We start from the raw sequence: 19,237 nt of genomic DNA, 5'->3' as shown, positions 1-19,237 counted from the left end.
GGAGCATCCTTTTACTGCTCTGTACCTTTACATATGTGAATCCTCTGCCCAGGATGCATTTATTTCCTTAACAGGCATCTCACTTGGTCTTTCCCTTACCCACTGTGTGGCTTTTGGACAGATCCCTAAAACACTTTATGCTTCAGGTCCCTAGTCTACAAAACAAGCTAACAGTACAAAACAAATCCAGAGCAGCAGAAAATGAACACAGGACAGGTAAAGAGCTTCCAGCAGTACCTGGCCCATAGTGAATTCTATTATCATGAGTACCACCTGTGAGGATCCCAAGGCTCTCCCAGAAGCAGTGTTTGTCCCAGAACACACTGTAAACTTTCACTAAATGTTACCTTGACCTGAACTCTTTCTTTTGTGCTGGACATAATAACTAATAAACAGCTTTATCATGAGAACTTATCACATCAAACTGTAACCATTTCTTTACTTGTCTGCCTCACTGGCTAGAAGGAACTCCTCAAGGGCAAAGGCAGGTCTCCATGAATTTTGTATTTTCTCAGGGCTTCATGTCTGGCCTCTTGCTTTTTCTCACCCTGAGGATTAGTTCAGTTGTTCAGTTTGGGGTTTGTTGTTGTTGTTGTTGTTTGGTTGGTTTGGAGATAGGGTCTTGCTATGCAGTCCAGGCTAACCTCAAACTCACTGTGTAGCCTAGACAGGACTGGAACTCTGTAATCCTCTTGCCTAAGCCTCTCATGGACCACCACACCCAGCTATCTAAACTACTCTCTAAGGGTCCAGTAAATTTCCCACCTCTCTTAGATTCAAAGGTATATAGTACACAGAAACATTTTTCAGACTTTTATTCACCTGTAAAAAACTTCACCCACACCACAACCATACACACACACACACACACACACACACACACACACACAGAGGCAAACTAAGAGCCCCACTCCAATCCAGACCCACCTAGGGGGCCAGCACATACATTCCATACCAAGTTCACCCAAGTCCACCCTCAAGCTCTGTGCATAAGCACAAAATGGCGGGAGCAGCCTCTGACATTGCAGCTAGGTCACACTGTAGGCTTCTCTGCAGGTCCATGCACCTTATCCCAGCCTTAAAGCAGAGTGGCCTGTTCCGGATGAGGGCTTGGTTGTCGATAGGCTGGTAGCCGGGCTCTGGTGGCATCTCGGCGGCGGCGGAAGGCCAGGAATTCCTCCCGAAGGGCTGCACAGCGGGCCTCAGGGCCTGCAGCATGGACAGTGTTCAGAAGGCAGCCTTCCTCTAAAGTCTTAGCACCTGCAGAAGGAAGACAGGACAAGAAGAGAGGAGGCCTTGTAGTTCACTGGGTAAAGAGCTCAAGCCTAATGTTCCAAAGGGCCTTGCAGTGTAGTGAACCAGGGGAGCAGGATACAGAGCACAGCAAGAAGCCTGGAGCTTAGGTCCTGACTGGTAACAGATGGGTCATGGTGGCAGAGGGGATGTGGGACAGCTATACCTAGCTCTAGCTCAACTTCAGGTCGAGGTCGAGAGCCTGCCAAGCCCAGGGGCCAAGTCTCCAGTAATTCCATGTCCCCAGGGAATTCTGAGTCCCATTCATAGTTCTCATCCACTGATGTGTTCCTCCTGTTAAAAGAGACAAATGCATGCAGTGGGTACAGGAATGGAGGTATACAGGAAAGTCTCAACCAGGGGTCTTCAACTTAAGTGGAGCCCTAGGTTTCATGTGGAAATCTCTGGATATTAGCAAATACTTCGAAAAGAAGACAGGGTCTTTTGATCCGAGAGTGGAAAAAGAGCAGGGTGGTGGTGAGGAGAAATGCAGAATAACAGAATAAAACTGGGGCCAGAGCAAGGATTGCCAGGCCCTGCCCTCACCTTTTGCTGACTGTCATCACATGTTCCCTTCGGGGCCATCTCTCAGGGCCACTGGCCCAGCTGCTGGTATCTCCTGGAGCAGGGCTGAGGTAGCTGCCCCCTGCAGAAGGGGCTGAGGAGGGGGGCCGCAGGAAGGAAGCACTTCCCCTTCCGCTGCTCTGGCTTGTGAGGCTACCCCGAGGGGCAGCAGGGAGGAGGCCTGGCAGGAGCCTCTCCCTCAGTGTCCAGTCAGCCAAAGCTGTGTAAGGAGGTTCTGAAGTGGGCCCAGCCCCTAGCACAGCCCCAGGAAATGCCACCCTGGAGGATGGAGGCAGGGAGTCTGGGGGTGGAAGGAAAGATGAGGTGGGACAGAGTCTCGTATCCATGTAATCTGGGAGAGGAGCAGGGCTGGGTTCCTCAAGTGGAGGCCAGTCCCCATCCACATTCATCTCCCTGAAGAAAGGCAGGCTCAGGTACTGGAGCAGAGGTCCAGGTCCTGGCAGGGGGCCGGGTGAGGCTGCTGCAGGGGGCCCCACAGGGCTGATATCTGCAATGCAGAGGGGCTGTGGTACCCCACTGGGGCTGCTGCTGCTGCAGTCAAAGGACTGGGCCAGACGCTGGGGTGGGTTCCGAGGCTCTACCTGCTCCAGACCTGATTTTTCTTGGGAGGCCCCCACAGTGGACCCCATCACAAATCGCCCATCTGGGCCACGGCAAATGGGCTCCAGGGGTAAGGGCCCCCGACCAGGTGGTGAGTCTGGACGAGGGCTAGGAGGCCGGGCGGTCTCTCCCCAAAGCAGACTCTGCCGTAGACTGGGGACAGGGGAGCCCTGGAGCTTCAGTTTGGCCACACTGTCAGGACTGCCAGAGCCAGGAGCAGCGCTGGGGAAGGACAGGACATCAGGGTCTAGTCTTGAGAGGTTTGGTGTACAACCACCCTGTTGTACCATAGGGTAGAACCGGGAGAGCAAGCAAGAGGGAAGAGCCAAAGCAGTGGTGGGAAGGCACTTTACAGCGCAGGACTGCCTCAGGATGATGCCTCTGCTCACTCACCTCACCTCCCTCTAACTTCATTTCCTACCCTCCCATTGGTCCCAAAGGTACAGAATAGGAAGCAGAGGATACTGGTGGGTAGAATAGGGAAGGTGGAAGGAAACCAGAGTGACAGAAGGACTTACTGTGATGCTGATTTCCTGGGTGGGGAGAAGATCAGAGGTGGATCTGTAAGGATGTGAGATCGGGAGGTGACACAACTAAAACCTGAGCCCTGGGGCACTGATGTCAGCTGACAGTAGGTGCCCAACCCAAACCCTGTCTAGCTAGGAAGACTAGGCGAGGCCTAGTCCAGGACTACAAGCAGGTACATGGACCATGCAGAAGGGAGGGACTGTTCTCCCAGGTAGGAGGGGCTTAGGGATGGGCAGACCCTTCAGGGAGACTTACACCTAAGTGGTTAAGTACTCAGCACCCAGGAGATGAGGAGACAGGAGAGAGGAGGGTAGAGGAGGAATGAGGGTGCTGGAACCTACCCTGGCGGAGGCGCTTGCGTCGACGCCGGGCAGCCCTGCGCCGGTTCATGAGGCAGGCAGCCAGGATGCTCACTAGGACAGCCACGCCCAGGAAGCAAACCCCACCTACCACACCAGCCAATACGGGCTGCGGTAGGAGACCTGGGAGCTGTGTGCGTGAGGGGTAGACTTCCAGGCCTAGGAAAGGGACTAGGGGAGTCAGTGGGATGAGAACCCCCAAACCTCCCGGAACCCTTCCTTCCCACTAAGTCCTCACCAGAAGTGGAGACATTGGCTGTGTTGCTGGGATCACTGACGTAGTTACCCGCAAAAGCCACGAGACGAAACTCATAGAGGACATCCTGGAGATTAGGGGTGAAGTGCCAGGAAAGGGGTCAGACACCAACAGTGCCCATGGCAAACCCCATTTACAAAGACTTTGCAGTTGGGAGGTAAGGATGAGGTAGGAAAGGGGAGGTGAAGATGGTCAGATCAGGGAGACGATGAGATCTGGAGAATGGATGGGACACTAGACAATGTTCAAAGGGCACCTCCAGCATCTACCTTGATGAGGCCTGGCACCAGCAGCTCCATTTCTGTCCCGGCTACAGCCCGGTCCAGCACCTCCCAGCCGTGGGAGCCCTGCCGTCCTTCTAAGACATAGCCATCCAGCCTCTCAGGTACCATTTCTGGAGGATCCCAGTGCAGGAGAACTCCCCGGGGTGTCCTGACTGCCACCAGACCTCGAGGAGGTGACAAGAGAGGTGACATCTCTGTCGGAGGAAGCTTGGGGGTAGCTGGTGTGGTGGGAAGACCTAAATAGGGCAGATGGGCAAGATAAGAGCTCCCAATGTCCTTCATTCTACCCCTCCCCTGGCCTTCCACAGTCCTCGGGGACTCAGCCATTCTGCTAGAGTCCTTCTGTACCCCAGGCTGCCCAGTACCTCTGCCCACTTCTGACCCCCAGTTCCAAGCATCTAACCACCTTTCCCCTCAGCCTTTCTCCCTCCTGTGTCTGGTCTGCTGCTCTGGGATGGAAGGTCTCTCACCTTCTGGTGCAGACAAGACGATCTCACTGAAGGGCCCACTGCCCAGCTTGTTTTGAGCCAGGACACTGAACTGGTACTGAGTGTGGGGCTGAAGCCCTGGCACTATGAGGTGGGCTTCCCCCACAGGCACTGCCAGAGACACCCAGTCGTGGTGAGCTCGGTCAGGACGCTTGGCCCTGGGAAACATGGAGAATGGTTCATGAGTTCATGAGAGAGGAAGTTCAGAAAGGTTGGAAGAGGAAGATCAGAGAACTGGCTTCCTCCCTCTGCTCAACCACCCAACCTCTCAGGGCCTGGACTCCGAATTCTAAGAGTCTGGAAACAGGGCCCCAGAAGGAAGACACAGCTAGGAATCAGGGGGAAAGGGCAGAGGGCCTGATAGACCCAGGGTGAAGATGGGAACAAGTCACTCACAAGGGGGTATACCAGACACTGAATCGCTGCAGATAGCCACCATCAAAGCCAGGCTCCCAGGAGACATTGGCACCCTTGGGCAAAGGTGCTACAGACACATTGGTGACCACATGAGGACTGGTACCTGGGTAGGGGGAATGGAAGGAAAATGGTCCAAGCCCTAAGGGAAGGTGAAAAGCAAGTGGGGGCAGGGGGTGGGGGTGGGGGGCTCTATCTTCCATCTATCATCCCATGAGTCCCATACCCTCAATCCCCCATTTGGGACTCTACAATTGACTCTTCAGTCTCCCGTCCCACATGAATTCTCCCAGGCCCATCTCCCTGTCCAACCACTAACCCAGCACATAGACATTGGTGGTGGTGGCCACGCGGGCCACAGCATTGCTGGCACTGCATTCCCAGCGTCCGTGGGCCTCTTTGGTCAATGGTCGCAGGATGAGGCTGTTGTTGCTGTCCACCTGAGCCTGGCCCCGCAGCCCCCGGCCCACCTAGAGAACCACTGGTCAGCCCTGAGGACACACGCAGCCACCCCTCACCAAGGAGGCCACTCATCTCTCCAGGGGTCATGGCTTCTCCCCACCCTCCAGGAACCCTCCCTCTGAGAACATGCTCTTTCCCATTAAATGGCCAGAGGCTCAGAACTAGGCATGCCATGGACATGATCTCAGGAATTGGGGATCAGGCGCCTTACCTTGGCCCAAGAAATGGTTGGAGGAGGGTCTCCTCCGGCAGAGCAAGGGATGAGCAGCTCCCGCCCTACTTCTTGAAAATATTCTTCTTTAGGCCGTTCTATAAAAGCTGGGGGAGCCTGTGGGCCAGCTCTGCATTGGGAGGGGCCTCTCTCAAGGCCGCTCTTGCATCTCTGTCTAAGGTTGGGCCCATCCCTTTTGAGCTCCCTGTCATATTGTACAGTCTGCGTGCATCTCCTGTGTTCACCTCTGCCTCTCAGTTACTCCCTAGCTTTGTCTCAGTCCCCATGGGTATTTGTTGCAGGGAACTGGCGGGACAGCAAAGGACTGCTGGTCCTGCGAGACTCTCTGGAGATGTTCAAACCTCTACCAATCACCCTCTCTCTCACCACTTCGCTCCCTTTCTCACAGCCCCAGGGAGGAGGCAGCAGGGGTGAAGACTAGCCAGGGCTAAAACAGATATATTTGGTAAGTGTGTTACGTGGCTGGCATTCCACCTCTCTGGCACCATCTGACAGCTGCTGCTGTGGCCACCAAGGGAAACACAGATTTGGAAGTTCCTCCTCACAAGAGTCTGTCCCACCCCACCCCATCACTCTGAGCTAAGCACAAATCATCCGCCACCTAACCTAATGTCTTGGCAGGCTTCTGGCCTATGTAGACCTCACCTTGAGCAGCACACGGGTCACAGCAGAGGGTCCGGCTGTACCAAGACTGTTGTAGGGGGTGCAGGAATATTCTCCCAGAGCATCTTCATTCCCCAGGGCAATAATCAGTGAGCCTTCTGGGCCCTGGGACCAGCCGGGAAACTGGAGGGCAGAGAAGATGACAACTAGAGGAAGAAACTCAACAAGGCCAGGCTAGGCAACAGAGGCAACACCAAAGTAGAGAAAGACTGCTCAGGCACTCCACAACTTAAGTGCTTCACTCACTCTCTGCACTCCAGCTCTCCATTTCCCTTTCCTCTACAGGGGCCACGCAGTGTGTGTGAGGCTGTGATCGCACAGCTGCCGGGGCCTGCATGAATGATTCCCCTGGAGATGTGTCATGTGGGCTACCTGCCTGCAGTGACCTCACTGCCCTCATCACCCAGTTCTGCATCCTCCATCCCAACCCAGCTCCTATTTCTACATCAAGCCCACCTCTCACTATCCTCCTCAATAAAGTGTGATCCTTTCTACTCCCCATCTGAGCACAGGGCCCATCCATCTTCATCAGCTCAGACTTCATAACCCCTAAACTACACTATTTCAACAGCTCACACCACCTCTCATGGTCCATTTCAGCTCATAAACTCAACTCCTGATTGCTCACATAGATAGATAGATAGATAGATAGATAGATAGATAGATAGATAGATAGATAGATAGATAGATAGATAGATAGATAGATAGATATCACATACATATTATATATATATATGGGCTTGAATTCAGGGCCTGAGCACTTATCTGAGCTTTTTTGCTCAAGACTAGCACTGTACCACCTGAGCCACAGCACCACTTCTGGCTTTTTCTTTTAAAGTGGTACTGAGGAATCAAACCCAGGGCTTCATGCATACTAGGCAAGCACTCTACCATTAAGCCACATTCCCAGCTCTGACTCTGATATTTGTTATACATCTTTGCTGGAAAAAAAAATATTCTAGCTCCAATTGCCTATAGAGTTTTTAAATATTTAACAAAATTTTGAGTACTACTATTGTAAAATCCCTGAGATTCAGAGATGCAAGGAGAGCCAGGGATCACTGATTTGTGCCTGTAATCCTAGCTACTCGGGTGGCTGAGATCTGAAGATCGAGGTTCAAAGCCAGCCCAGACAGAAAAGTCCATGAAACTTTTGTTTGTTTTTTGTCAGTCACAGGGTTTGAACTCTGAGCCTGAGAGCTGTCCCTCAGCTCTTCAGCTCAAGGTAGGCTCTCTACCACTGGGGCCACAGCACCACTTCCAGTTTTCTGGTGGTTTATTGGAGATAAGAATCTCACACTCATTGCAACAAGGATACTCACAGGACAGTATATTGGGAACGAACTTTACAGCTTTGGTGAGGGGGCGTGGAGGAAGGGATAGTGGAACAATAACAGGGAAGGGGTAACAATGATCAACAAGTAATGTACTCATTGCCTTACTCATGTAACTGTGACCCCTCTGTACAGCATCTTTACAGTGGTGAGGCCTGGGCGGTCTACCTCAGCTCTTCAGCTCAAGAATAACAATCTACCACTTTAGCCACAGTGCCACTTCCAGTTTTCTGGAGGTTAATTGGAGATAAGAGTCTCACAGACTTTCCTGCCCGGGCTGGCTTTGAACCATGATCCTCAGATCTCAGCCTCCTGAGTAGCTAGGATTACAGGCATGAGCCACCAGCCCCAGGATGAAACTTTAATCTCTGATAAATTGCTCAGAAAAAGCTGGAAGTAGCCCTGTGGCTCAAAGTGATAAGAGTGCTAGCCTTGAACAAAAGATGCTGAAGGACCTTGCCCAGGCCTTGAATTCAAGCCCCAGGACTGGTAATAAGTAACTAACTAACTAAATAACTAAATAAAGCAATGCTAGGCCCCAAGGAATTTGTAGTCTCCGCAGGCAAAGAACCCAGTCACTTAGGAATGAAGTAGTATTCAATTGGCATGGAGTTGATGTCCCCCCCCCCTCCCCTTTAGGTCCCAACCTGACTTTATAGCTTTTTCTACACCACATGTGTCCCTACAGACACTCTCTGCAGCTCCCATAAAACTGCCCAATTCATTATTCCAAAAGCACCCTATACTGTGTCCTGCCTCTGGGTCATGATTTCTGCACGGAATGATCTTCACTCTTCAAGACTCCTTACCAAAGACTCTGTTACTGATCTGTCATCAATTATGCTTGAGAGAAAGGCATTTATTCCATCCATGGCCTCCTCACAGGGTCTCTGTTGCTGTCCTACCCCCAGAACAGGATTGATGCTTCTTTGCCAACATCCAAGTGTATGTTTCTTAGGCACGGAGCTAACTCCACTCCAGGCCTTATACCACAATATTACCAAGCTAAGACTTGTATTCCCCCTGCCCCACGTGCATACCTTGTCCAGCTGCAGGGCCTGCCCATCCTTGGTCCAGCTGACAAATAGCAGTGGGGGGTTGGCACGAACTGGGCATCGGATGGCCCCCCGCATTCCTATGGGCAGGGGTGTCTCAGGAGGCATTGTAGCCACCTGTGCTGGGTCTGGAGGAGAAACAGTGTCGAGGTTGAGGGAAAAGGCCTTGTGCTGGCCTAGGGGAGGGAACAGACTCTAGAAGGAGCTGGGGTCAGGCTTACAGAGCACAGTGAGATAGGCAGAGGCGGAGGGCGAGTGCAGGAGGCCATTGCTGGGCACACAGGTATAGCGGCCAGCATCATCCGGCTGGACCGCCTGCAGCCGAAGGCTTCCATCCACCAGGATCCGCACTCGGGACTGCAGCCGGCTGCAAGATGGCATGTGTGAGGAGGGGTCTAAGTCTTACCTAACCAAAGGGCTCCGCAAAGACTGCTCATCAGTTCTCTACCACCACAGCCCCAAGTGTGGGTGACCTCACCTAATGTGGAAAACATTGACGCCGTTTTGGAACCAGCTGTAGGTGAGGTTAGCAGGGTATGCCTCAGCCTGGCAGGCCAAGGAAGCATCCTGCGTGGCATTGACTGTGTGATTCTCTGGGGGTACAATGATGACAGGGGGTCCTGCGAGGAACACAAAGGAGAAAAGTGACTTGAGTCACACACAGAGTCTTCCCAGAACGTTCTGGTACAACTTTTCCTGATATGCTCTCTGGTATATAGGTTAGGATGCCCTAGGGCCTTGGGATCCTGAAATGGGATCTGCCCCTTGTGCATAACAAAAGCTCATTCTCTCCCTCTCTCTCTCTCTCCTCTCTCTCTCTCTCTCTCTCTCAGCCCCCCCCTTCCCAAAGTCTCCCTGTTCCATCAGAGGTGACACTATTCATATTGTTTCCCCTGCCTAGCAAGTACTGGGGAAGATAGTTTTTTATTTGTTTGGTTGGCTTTGTGCTGGTCCTGGGGCTTGAATTAAGGGCCTGAGCAGTCAAACTACTGTGCTTAAGGCACACGCTCTACCACTTGAACCACAGCTCCACTTCCATCTTTTTGGTAATTAATTGGAGATAAGAGGCTCACAGACTTTCTGCCTGAACTGATTTCAAACCATGATCCTCAGATTTCAGCCTCCTACGTAGCCAGGATTATAGGAGCTACCAGCATCTAGCTTTTTTGCTTTTTTTTTTTTTTTTTTTGGTGTGGGTCCTAAGACTTGAATTCAGGGCTTAGGTATAATCCCTGAGCTTTTTTTGCTCAAGGCTAGCACTCCACCACTTGAGCTCCACTTCCTAGGGAGGACAATTTTAACTCTGCTCACCTTTCCTGTCCCTAAGTCACGCCCATGCCCCTTCCTCTTATCCAGGTATTCATACCCTACCCAAGATGCCCCAAGATGCAATAATAACCCAACACAGGCTCATCTGTGTAGATGTCACAGCAATGACCATTTATGCAGAAAGGTCATCTTCACCCACAGAACACTTCTGCTCCAGGACCCGCAGTGGTTCCAGTTCTAACACACTGAGCTCACAGTTCTAGGCCTAGGATCCATCTCTCCACACACCAGCCCTCATGAACTCCTTCAGGTCAATCTGAACAGCAGGCATCAGGCAGACTCCTATTTCTATGTCTCCACTCCCTGAACCACAGGTCTGGAATGTTCTTCCCTAGGGCCTCCTGCATACCTGTCTCTGACCACTGTAGCTACGTGGTCCTCTAGGTCTCAGTGTATGACTAGTCAATATAAAAGGGAATGCCAGGGCTGGCACTGAGTGCCTAGCACTTTGCCTGCTCATCTTATTACTCTCAGTAAGAGGCAATAAGGAAGGAATTGTTGCTTCCTTTTGGTAGCGGAAGAAACAGAGGCTCAGAGGCAGAGATTGTGAGGTGACGTGCCCTAGGTCAGTAGGGGAAGCATGATTCCTCTTCAGGCTTTTTTTGGTCAGTCATGAGGCTTGAACTCACGGCCTGTGCACTGTCCCTGAGCATTTTTTTTTCTCAAGGCTAGTACTCTTCCACTCTGAGCCACAGTGCCACTTCCAGTTTTGTGGTAATTAACTGGACATAAAAATCTCAGACTTTCCTGTCTGGGCTTGCTTCAAACTGTGATTCTCAGATCTCAGCTTCCTGAATAGCTAGGATTGCAAGTGTGAGCCACCAGTGCCCAGCTTGATGATGACGGAATCTCTATCTTTAACCGTTATCCAATACTGCCCTACTCATAGTACCATAGAGAGCAACTCTTCCCACTTTATCTCCCAGACAGGTAACAGGCCCCGTGAAGGCCTCACACACCTCAGCTTGCCACAATCAGCAATTACTGTGTGCCATTCACTGTGCTTGGCTGAACCTAAATTCTTGTCAGTCTTGAAATGGAGATATGAACTTTTTTGATGAGAAAACCAACTCACAGCCTAATACCAACTCTCACCTCCTCCTCTACCATGCTTCTGAGAACTAAACATCTATTTGTCCACTGACTGATCCTTATTAAAAACCAATTGAAACCAGGCATCGGTGGCTCGCACCTGTAATCCTAGCTACTCAGGAGGCTGAGATCTGAGGATCACGGTTCAAAGCCAGCCCAGGTAGGAAAGTCCGAGAGACTCTTACCTCCAATAAACCACTAGAAAACCGGAAGTGGTGCTGTAGCTCAAGCGGTAGAGCACTCTCCTTGAACTGAAGAGCACAAGGACAGCACCCAAGCCCAGAGTTCAAGCCCCACAACCAATAAAAATAAAAAATAAAAATAAAACCAATTGGTTTGAGAGCAACAGCCTGCACTTAGAGCCTTCTCAACCTGTATCGACCTCCTCCCCCCAGGAACAAGCCTCCTTCCTGTCTTGTTGTGTTTCTCCCAAATACAGTTCATTGTCTTCTCCCCTAGGCATCTTCTGCCTCCAGTCCTCCCAACCAAAAAGCACCTAGCACCAGAAGCTGGGTGGCATGGGTGGCACTGCCCTCAGTGCTGGAGGCTTGGCATGTATAGACTCCAGCTCTGCTTCGGGTCACCTTCTGGATCCATAGTGTCCCGTTCTGCACCTGAGGAAGGAAGGAGTCCTTAAGAGTAAAATCCCTTTCTGCACAACCAGCCTCAGACCAGGTACTACCAAGGTTGGCCAGCAGAGGGAGGCAGCACCCCAGACTCAAAGAACCAATGCAAAGCCCTTCCTCTGACCCACCTCCCAGTCTGATGCCCCCCACCTGCTCAAGCCCCAATCCTCCAGCTCTGATCCACCTTCCCTCAATGCTCCAGCTGGCCCACTCACTCGTAGCTGCCTGTGGTCCTGGCCAAGGTCCTGTCCTTGGAACTTCCAAGTCACTCGTGGTTGGGGGCTCCCTCGGGCTACACAGTGCAGGGTAACTGGCTCCAATTCCTTCACTTCAAGGACTTGAGGAGGTGTCTCTTGGAACTGTGGGGGAGCTATTGGGAAGAGGGTGATCACAGCCCGTCAGAGCAGTTAGCAGCCCCCCAAACATCGTCCAAGGCCTAGGAGTCAACTTAGGATTGCACCCTCATTCCACCAGCCTACCCAGCTTCATAGGAATCCCACTCCAAATCTATTGTACCTGGAAGAAAATGAGAATTGTACCACCCATCTCCACATACTGGTCTGGCCTGGCCTGGCTGAGCAGAGATGGGATGGAGGAGGGGGGCGGGGTGGGTGGAGAAGGAGACAATAAGGTTTGGGTGAGAACTAAATGTCCCACTGTTCCGAGTTAGGAGATTGGGGTCCTACACCGTACTCTACCACTCAGTGCCAAGTGCCATTTCTCCACCCACTTCTCTGCCCCAATCTCACCTCCAAAATGAGAATGGTTATGACTTTGTTTTTAGAGAGTTAAGTGAAGTCCTGAGTAAAAAGGTGCTTTGAAAACATGAGGTGCTGTTTAAGGGTAAGCTGTTTCACTCAGAGCCCAACAACATTCCTCCATTCTCTACTCACGACCCCAGCAGAGCCCGACCAGAAAAGAGAAAGTTTCTCAACAGAGCCTAGGGGGCTGATTAGATTTGGATTTGAAGACTTGGAAGGGCAGGTGGGTGGGGAAGGGAAAGAATCAACCACTAATTGGGCAAACAGGGAGAGTCAGGAAGGGTGGGGTTTTGGCCCTGCCTGCGGGCTGGAAACTCCACTTTCCCTTCCCTTTCTCCACCACCCCCATCCCCTGCATGCTCCTCCCTCCCTGCACCACTTCTCCCCAGCTTCATACAATTGACTGTCAGGTGCACCCAGGAACCGTTGGCAAAATCCTCTTCAGGGCTGTGCTGATCCAAGAAGAGCACACGACATTCGTACCAGCCCTGGTCTTCAACTCGAAGCCCCTCGATCTGGAGAGATGCTCCTGCTTGAAGTCGGACTCGCCCTGGGGTATTGGGAAGCCCTGGGTCAGGGGTGCTGAAGGGATCTAGCGGGAGGCCTCCACCCCTGCTCACAGTGGCCATTCTCTGTGGCAGAGACTAGGCTCACTCTCTCCATTACCCTGATTAGAGTGAGGGTCTACACAGGTGAGCCCGGGTCATTGAGGGCAGGTTGCTGTGTTCAGTCCTCCCAACTGCTTCTGCCTTCCCACAACTGACACCCAGCTGAGACAAAGAGAACCCAGAAGGGTGAGTAGAACATTTTACTGAACTCCACCTAGCTCCTGAGACTGGTTAGAGGGAGAGGATTGAAAAGCCAGCATTTGATCTCCTCTGAAGTTCTGTAGATCTGCCCATCCCAGAAGTCTATTTGTAAGGGCAAAGTATGGGCTCCCTTGGGTATTCTTCTGGCAGAAGGCATGTCCCTGGAACCCCCAGCTGTGTTTGGGGCCCTAGCAGGGACCTAGACCTCGCCTGTCAAAGCCTCTAATCCCTCATTTCTATTATCAGCTGTCTAAGCGCCTTAGGTGGCCAGAGCCCAGCCCAGCCAGGCCGCAGAGTCAGCAGCCATCTCACCCCATCCCCATCACACCCCAGGGCACTCAGGCTTTTGCTGACTAACCACATGTAGCTCCACAAAGCCACACACCACAGCACAAGCAGAGAGCTCGTGCTGTGGGGACCCTGAGTCAACATCCACAGCCCCCCCCACCCCGCCCGCAGGCTCAGACTAAGGTGTCCATGCATCCCGCAGCACTCTCCCTGATGGAATCAGCTTCACCAGTCCCTGGCAGTGCAGCCTAAAGAGAAAGGCATACACGCTTGGCAGCCAGAGACCTAGGTCCAAGTCCAGCTCTGTTGTGGACTCCTTTGGCTAATAACTTAACCTGTCAGTTTTAGTTTCCTCATCTATGAAAATGAAAACGGAAAAAAAAAAGTTGGGGGTGTGGCAGAGGGTGAGATAACGGAAAGAAGGCACACAGCCTAGTGCCTGGCTCGTGTGGAAACTCAAATAAAGGCTGCTACCCACAGGACTAGGCTTCAGATCTGAAATCAGGAGCCTGTGCTCATCCTAGGCCCTTTCCTCCCCAACGCTGGTAAACTGCACCACGACTTTGTTTCCTCCATCACCCCTCTTTTATCTATTTGCTTAGTGTAGCTTCCAAATCCTACCTCCTAAGTATTTGTATTGCCTTCTCTACCATCACTGATGCCAGCCATCTCTCTTCCTTGGGTAGTTGAGCTAATTCCCTCTATACTCACCAGCTGCCTTCTCCCACAGTGACCTCTGGAGTACACCAATGGTAGACAAGGGTAGGGCTTTTAACATCATGCCCATGCTAGCCCTTCCTCACAGTCAAAATTCCAAACCTGTTGGTATAATCACCCTCTCTGATCTGCTACTATGCTGCTTCTGGAATAACCTGCCCCAAGATGGTAAGTCAACTGGCTCTGATCCCACAGAGAAGAAGTGGAGGCCAGGGTCTTTTTTAATTCTAAGAATGGATCTTGGGTGTGAATTCTTTAGGATGGGAGTTCCAGCTTAAAGGGCTAGGTGTTTAATCCCCACCCAGCAGATAAGACTAGGCCTAGCAGGTAAATATTTAACATAATCAAACCCTTCTACTCACCAGCAGGATTCTTTGATAACCCTAATCTGTCTGTATACTGAGCCTCACAGACCCCAAACTACAGCCCTCTTATATGTCCCATATAACAGTAACTTTTCATTATGGCTTTTTTTTTCTTTTTCTTTTCTTTTTTTTTTTTTTTTTTTTTGCCAGTGCTGGGACTTGAACTCAGGGCCTGGGCACTGTCCCTGAGCCTCTCTGTGCTCAAGGCTAGCACTCTACCACTTGAACCACAGCATCATTTCTGGCCTTTTCTGCTTATGTGGTACTGAGGAATTGAACCCAGGGTTTCATGCATGCTAGGCAAGCACTCTACCACTAAGCCCACATTCCCAGCCATATTATGGCATTTTTTGAGCTCTGGAAGGAAAGAATGAAGTGGGAAGGGAGTTGAGCGCTGAATATGGGCCATGTATTAGGCATTGTCATTATATTCCATTCTCCCAAAAATTTCATTGTGGATGAAGGAACAGATATTTTCTTCCCAAAACTGCTCAGCTTAGTAACAAAGTTACTTTCCACTGAACACTGGCATTAGGGTCCAGTGATGTACAAGCGATTGAGCATAAATGCCTATATTCCCACTTGGGAAATTGGAAGACAATGACAAACTGTCCCAGAATACCCAGTACACGATTCTTCAAGTCCTCAATTTTCTGGGAGACTGGGCTGCGGTGGTACACAGAGGGGCAGGAAGATGCAGGGGTCCTGACACCTCCTGAGGCCTGGACCATCCTCCTGGAAACCTGTGTTCCAGCCACAGGACCAAATTCACCAGACTTCAGATCTGCCCGTATGCCAGTTATAAGAAAGAGAAAGGATAGCTGCTGCTCTGTAAGGTTTTCCAAAAATCATACTGCCTTGAGCCAATGTGGGCAAATGTGTGTTCACCCATATAGAAGTTCAAAACATGGCACCGGCTCTGTCTAAACATTGCACTATGAAACAAGAGGAGCAAGCAAGGTGTCCAGGGAGATGTAATGAGGCAGATGGTTTTGAAGGATAATGGGAGATGACTAAAGCAAGCAGGAGAGTTCTAACCCGAGAACGAGACAACCGACTTTTTAAAAAATCAAACAGTGAGAAAATGTGTGTCATTTCTGTGATGTGCGGCATCTTGAACCGGCCAAGAAACGCAACACAAAAGTCAAGGGCCAAGAGCATCAAGGATGCAAAGAATTGGTCTAACTAACATCTGTTCTAGGAAAGCTAGAGTATAGACTAAAGCCCTGTAAAGACATTCTACAGGCACATTGCTAAGTACTTTACCTACAGTAGCTAATTTAATCTGACTCCAAATCCTAGCTCTAACCAGGCACCAGTGGTTCATGACTGTAATCCTAGCTACTTAGGAGGGTGAGATCTCAGGATCTTGGTTTGAAGCCAACCTGAGCAGGTAAAGTCCATGACACTCTTATCTCCAATTAACCACCAAAAGTCTGGAAGGGTTGAGCTGTGACTCAAATGGAAGAGCACCAGCCTTGAGCAAAAAAGCTAAGGGGCAGCCCCCAGGCCCTGTATTTAAGCCCAAGGTCTGGCACACACACACCAACAAATACACACACACACACACACACACACACACACACACACACACACAATTTATACTAGGGTTTTTTTGAGGGGGAGAGACTGGTCTTGTTTTGTTTTTTGCTACTTTTGTATGAGTTTATAATAAACCCAATCTCCTCTGCTAGGTAACTTTTAGTCCTCCGAGCCTGAAAGCCTCTTCACTGTGGTCAGAAAGCTCTGTATCTCTCTCATGGTTCTCACACATTCTAGGCCACCAGCCCCACACACAATCCCAGGCCCATCTTCCTTCCACTGGCCCAGAGGGTTTATGACAGAACAGCATTGTCCTTAGCAACCTCCACCTCCAGTTGCTTAGCAACTGCAGTTTCAAGTCCCCTACACAAAAGCTGAGAGGCCCCTTCTGCACTGTGAGGCAATAAAAGGGTTAATGGGCCCAGGGGCCTTCCTCTTGGGGACCTGACTCTCTGGACCAGTTCAAGCTAACCAGGAGCTCCAAACTGGTCAGGGGCAGAGGTGGTAACAAACCATAGGGGTAGAAGGAAAGTTCCAAAGGTTATAGTTCATGGTCCTTGTAGTTCAAGAAGCAATACGGAATTAGAAAGAAACCTACAGGTAGATAGTCACTAGCCATCCAGTAACTTGTCTGCCTGGAGGACTGCCAGACAGGACAGAGGCTGGAGGAAGGGAGGAGTTCCCGACCTTTTTGGTGGAGTCTCTGGGAAAGCCCTTTTCTATCTCTCCTCTACCTCTGCTACCTAGCCTTCCTTCAGGCAACATTCTGAATCTGTTCAGCGTCAGCTCTGTAGTCCTAAACCATGTCCAGGCAGGCAGAGACAGGAGGTGGGCAAAGGCATTTTTCCCCCTCTGCTGTGCTAATTGGGGCCTCACTTTCAAGTCCCCGAGGGCTTCTGGAGACACATACACACTCCCACCAGGCTGTTTGCCAGTAACTGTCCCCAGTTTGAAAATAAACTCTCCTTCTGCAGCACCTGCCTGTGCTCAGCCTGCCCTGCAGACCCAGCCCGCTTGTGGCAAGAGCCCAGCCAATCCCAGGGCCTCTCTCATGATTCAAAACGAAAGAGGGAAAAGGTGGAGGTCCCCATCAACATCCTCCCTAGTGGCTTTTTCTGAGTTTCACCTCTGAAGAAGCAGTAGCAGGACTCTGTCTTGCTCAACAACTCAAACCCATGGTGAGAACCTCCTGCAGGCCCTCTGAGACCTAACACTACCTCCGAGACCTGATACTAAACCAAGCAGATTTAAAGTTCCATCCGATTAGGAGCAAGAAGTCCACTGCAGGGGGCCAGATGGGAGGCAGTAGAAGCAGCAACCCAGCCAGCCCCATCCATGTATTAACTAACCTTTGGGAAATTCAGCCCCTCCACCCCCAGCCTGCCTTCTCGGTGCAGTGCACATACTCTTTTCTACTCAGAATCAAGCTATGCCCCATCCCTCCACTACCAAGAAGCAAAGAGGCTGGTGCCCCACCCATCCTGCTGCCCCTTTAGCCCACTCCCTAAAAGCCTGGAACCCCCAAACTAGCATCTCAAACTGTGGGGGATGGGAAGACAGGGAAACAAGCAGATAGGAGAGCCAAAGAATAGGCTCAGGTTAAGCGATTACAGATCAGGATGGAATCAGGGAGGTTGCACGATGAATGACTGGAAAATTGGGATGGGTACTTGGAAGAGAACTGTAGGATCTCCTGTGGAACAACCAGGCGAAGTTCTAAATGATACAGCTATAGTGTGCACACAGGTGTGTGTGTGTGTGCACGCGTGTGTGTGTATGACCCCTTCAGTGAATAACATGCTGGGAAGCACAGCCATGCTTGTTAAGCAGAGGAAGGCAGTGGAGCAGGAGATGAGAGTGGAGCAGGACTAGAGATTGCACTCAGCCTACCCAGCTTCATTTTTGTTTGGGATACCTCCCTCCCTCCCACCTCAGGAGAACTCTTACCCACGTAATCAGGGTCGATTCGGGGAGAGTAGAGGCCAAACTGGATGAAGATGGGAAGCAGGAATCCAAAGCGCAGCCACTCGATGACATGCAGAGGGGGCCGGCCAGCCGGGGGCAGCAGGTCACAGCCCAGCACTGCACTCTCCCCAGCCCGGCCCACCACAGAAACCACCTCAGGCTTTCTTCGACCTGCATGGTGGGTGGCATGAGGGCACAGCAGGGGATCAAAGTGAGAGCTGGGAGGGGAAGTTCCATCAGTATCTCTGTAGGCTCCTTAGGACTTTGGGTAGAGGAACCTTCACTAGAACCAGCCCTAGCCATCTCCTAACCTCACACACTTACAGAGGACCCCTTGAGGAACACCCCACACCCCAAAGCTAACAGGGAGTTGTTGAGCCCCAAGGATCCAGCTCACCGTCAGCCCCCTGGCTGATGATCAGGCTGAGGATGGCCAGACCGAAGCACCAAACCATAGCCCAGCTGGCCTGCTTGCCCAGCCCCTCCTAGCCACAGGAGCCCAGATGGAGGGGCCGAGAGATGTCCACTGCCCAGGAATCCTGGGATCAAATCCTTCTGATTAGGCCTCGGGTTTCAGCTCTCGTGAACCACCTGAGGTGGCTGTTCTCTGGAGACTCCAACAGCTCTAAATGCAAATGCAAGGCAACAGGCAGAGTTGGTCAGTGGTGGAGCCCAGAAGAAACTCCAGTCAGAGAAAAACACTAGGGAAAAATGGAGGGAGGAAAGCAAATAAGTGGGCTAGGGAGAGGCCAGTGAAGAGACAAGGATCATTTCTGTTGTAGTGGTGGACATTGAACCCAGGGCTTCCCATATGTTAGGCAAGCACTCTATCATTAAGAATATATCCCTAGTTCCCAAGGCCAGAGATTTTAAAGCCCTAGGATTAAGCCAGAGAGGAGAGGACAGGGTGAGGAGACTACATAGGTAAGAAAATGGCAGGAGCCAACTGAGTTGGAAGGATCCTAAAGCAGAGAAATTCTATGAAAAGCAGAGGAATTCTAAGAAACCCTGAATTATGATATTGTTGGCAACAACTAGGAGAAACTGGGTGGTTCTTATATGTGGAGGAATAAGATTATTCAGGGAAATATGAGAGATCAGGATCCTCGTAGCTCAACCTTCTCTCTCTTCTCTTTGCTTACTCCTGGTGGTAACACAGTAGCAGAAAAGCAAGGTAGAACCCATGTTAT

At 51.1% G+C, this 19,237-nt stretch overlaps 1 protein-coding gene across 1 annotated transcript; it reads right to left on the bottom strand.

Moving 5' to 3' along the window:
• Positions 1-825: 825 nt before the first annotated feature.
• On the bottom strand, positions 826-18,350 carry Igsf9 (immunoglobulin superfamily member 9). Its single transcript, XM_070000010.1, has 21 exons — positions 18,326-18,350; positions 18,030-18,218; positions 12,759-12,911; positions 11,816-11,970; positions 11,471-11,588; positions 9,032-9,173; positions 8,775-8,920; positions 8,539-8,681; positions 6,147-6,287; positions 5,481-5,597; positions 5,127-5,277; positions 4,790-4,913; positions 4,376-4,551; positions 3,891-4,141; positions 3,604-3,688; positions 3,348-3,524; positions 2,997-3,039; positions 2,471-2,700; positions 1,840-2,365; positions 1,460-1,587; positions 826-1,260 (listed from the first exon to the last, which is right to left on the bottom strand). The coding sequence occupies exons 1-21, from the start codon at positions 18,348-18,350 to the stop codon at positions 1,079-1,081; spliced, it is 3,402 nt and encodes a 1,133-aa protein (XP_069856111.1). The 3' UTR covers positions 826-1,078.
• Between the last annotated feature and the right edge of the window lie 887 nt (positions 18,351-19,237).

Source organism: Dipodomys merriami, unplaced genomic scaffold (assembly GCF_024711535.1).
Source record: "Dipodomys merriami isolate MVZ:Mamm:240054 unplaced genomic scaffold, mDipMer1.0.p SCAF_56, whole genome shotgun sequence".
Lineage (NCBI taxonomy): Eukaryota > Metazoa > Chordata > Mammalia > Rodentia > Heteromyidae > Dipodomys > Dipodomys merriami.
This window is presented reverse-complemented; position numbering and strand designations above follow the sequence as displayed.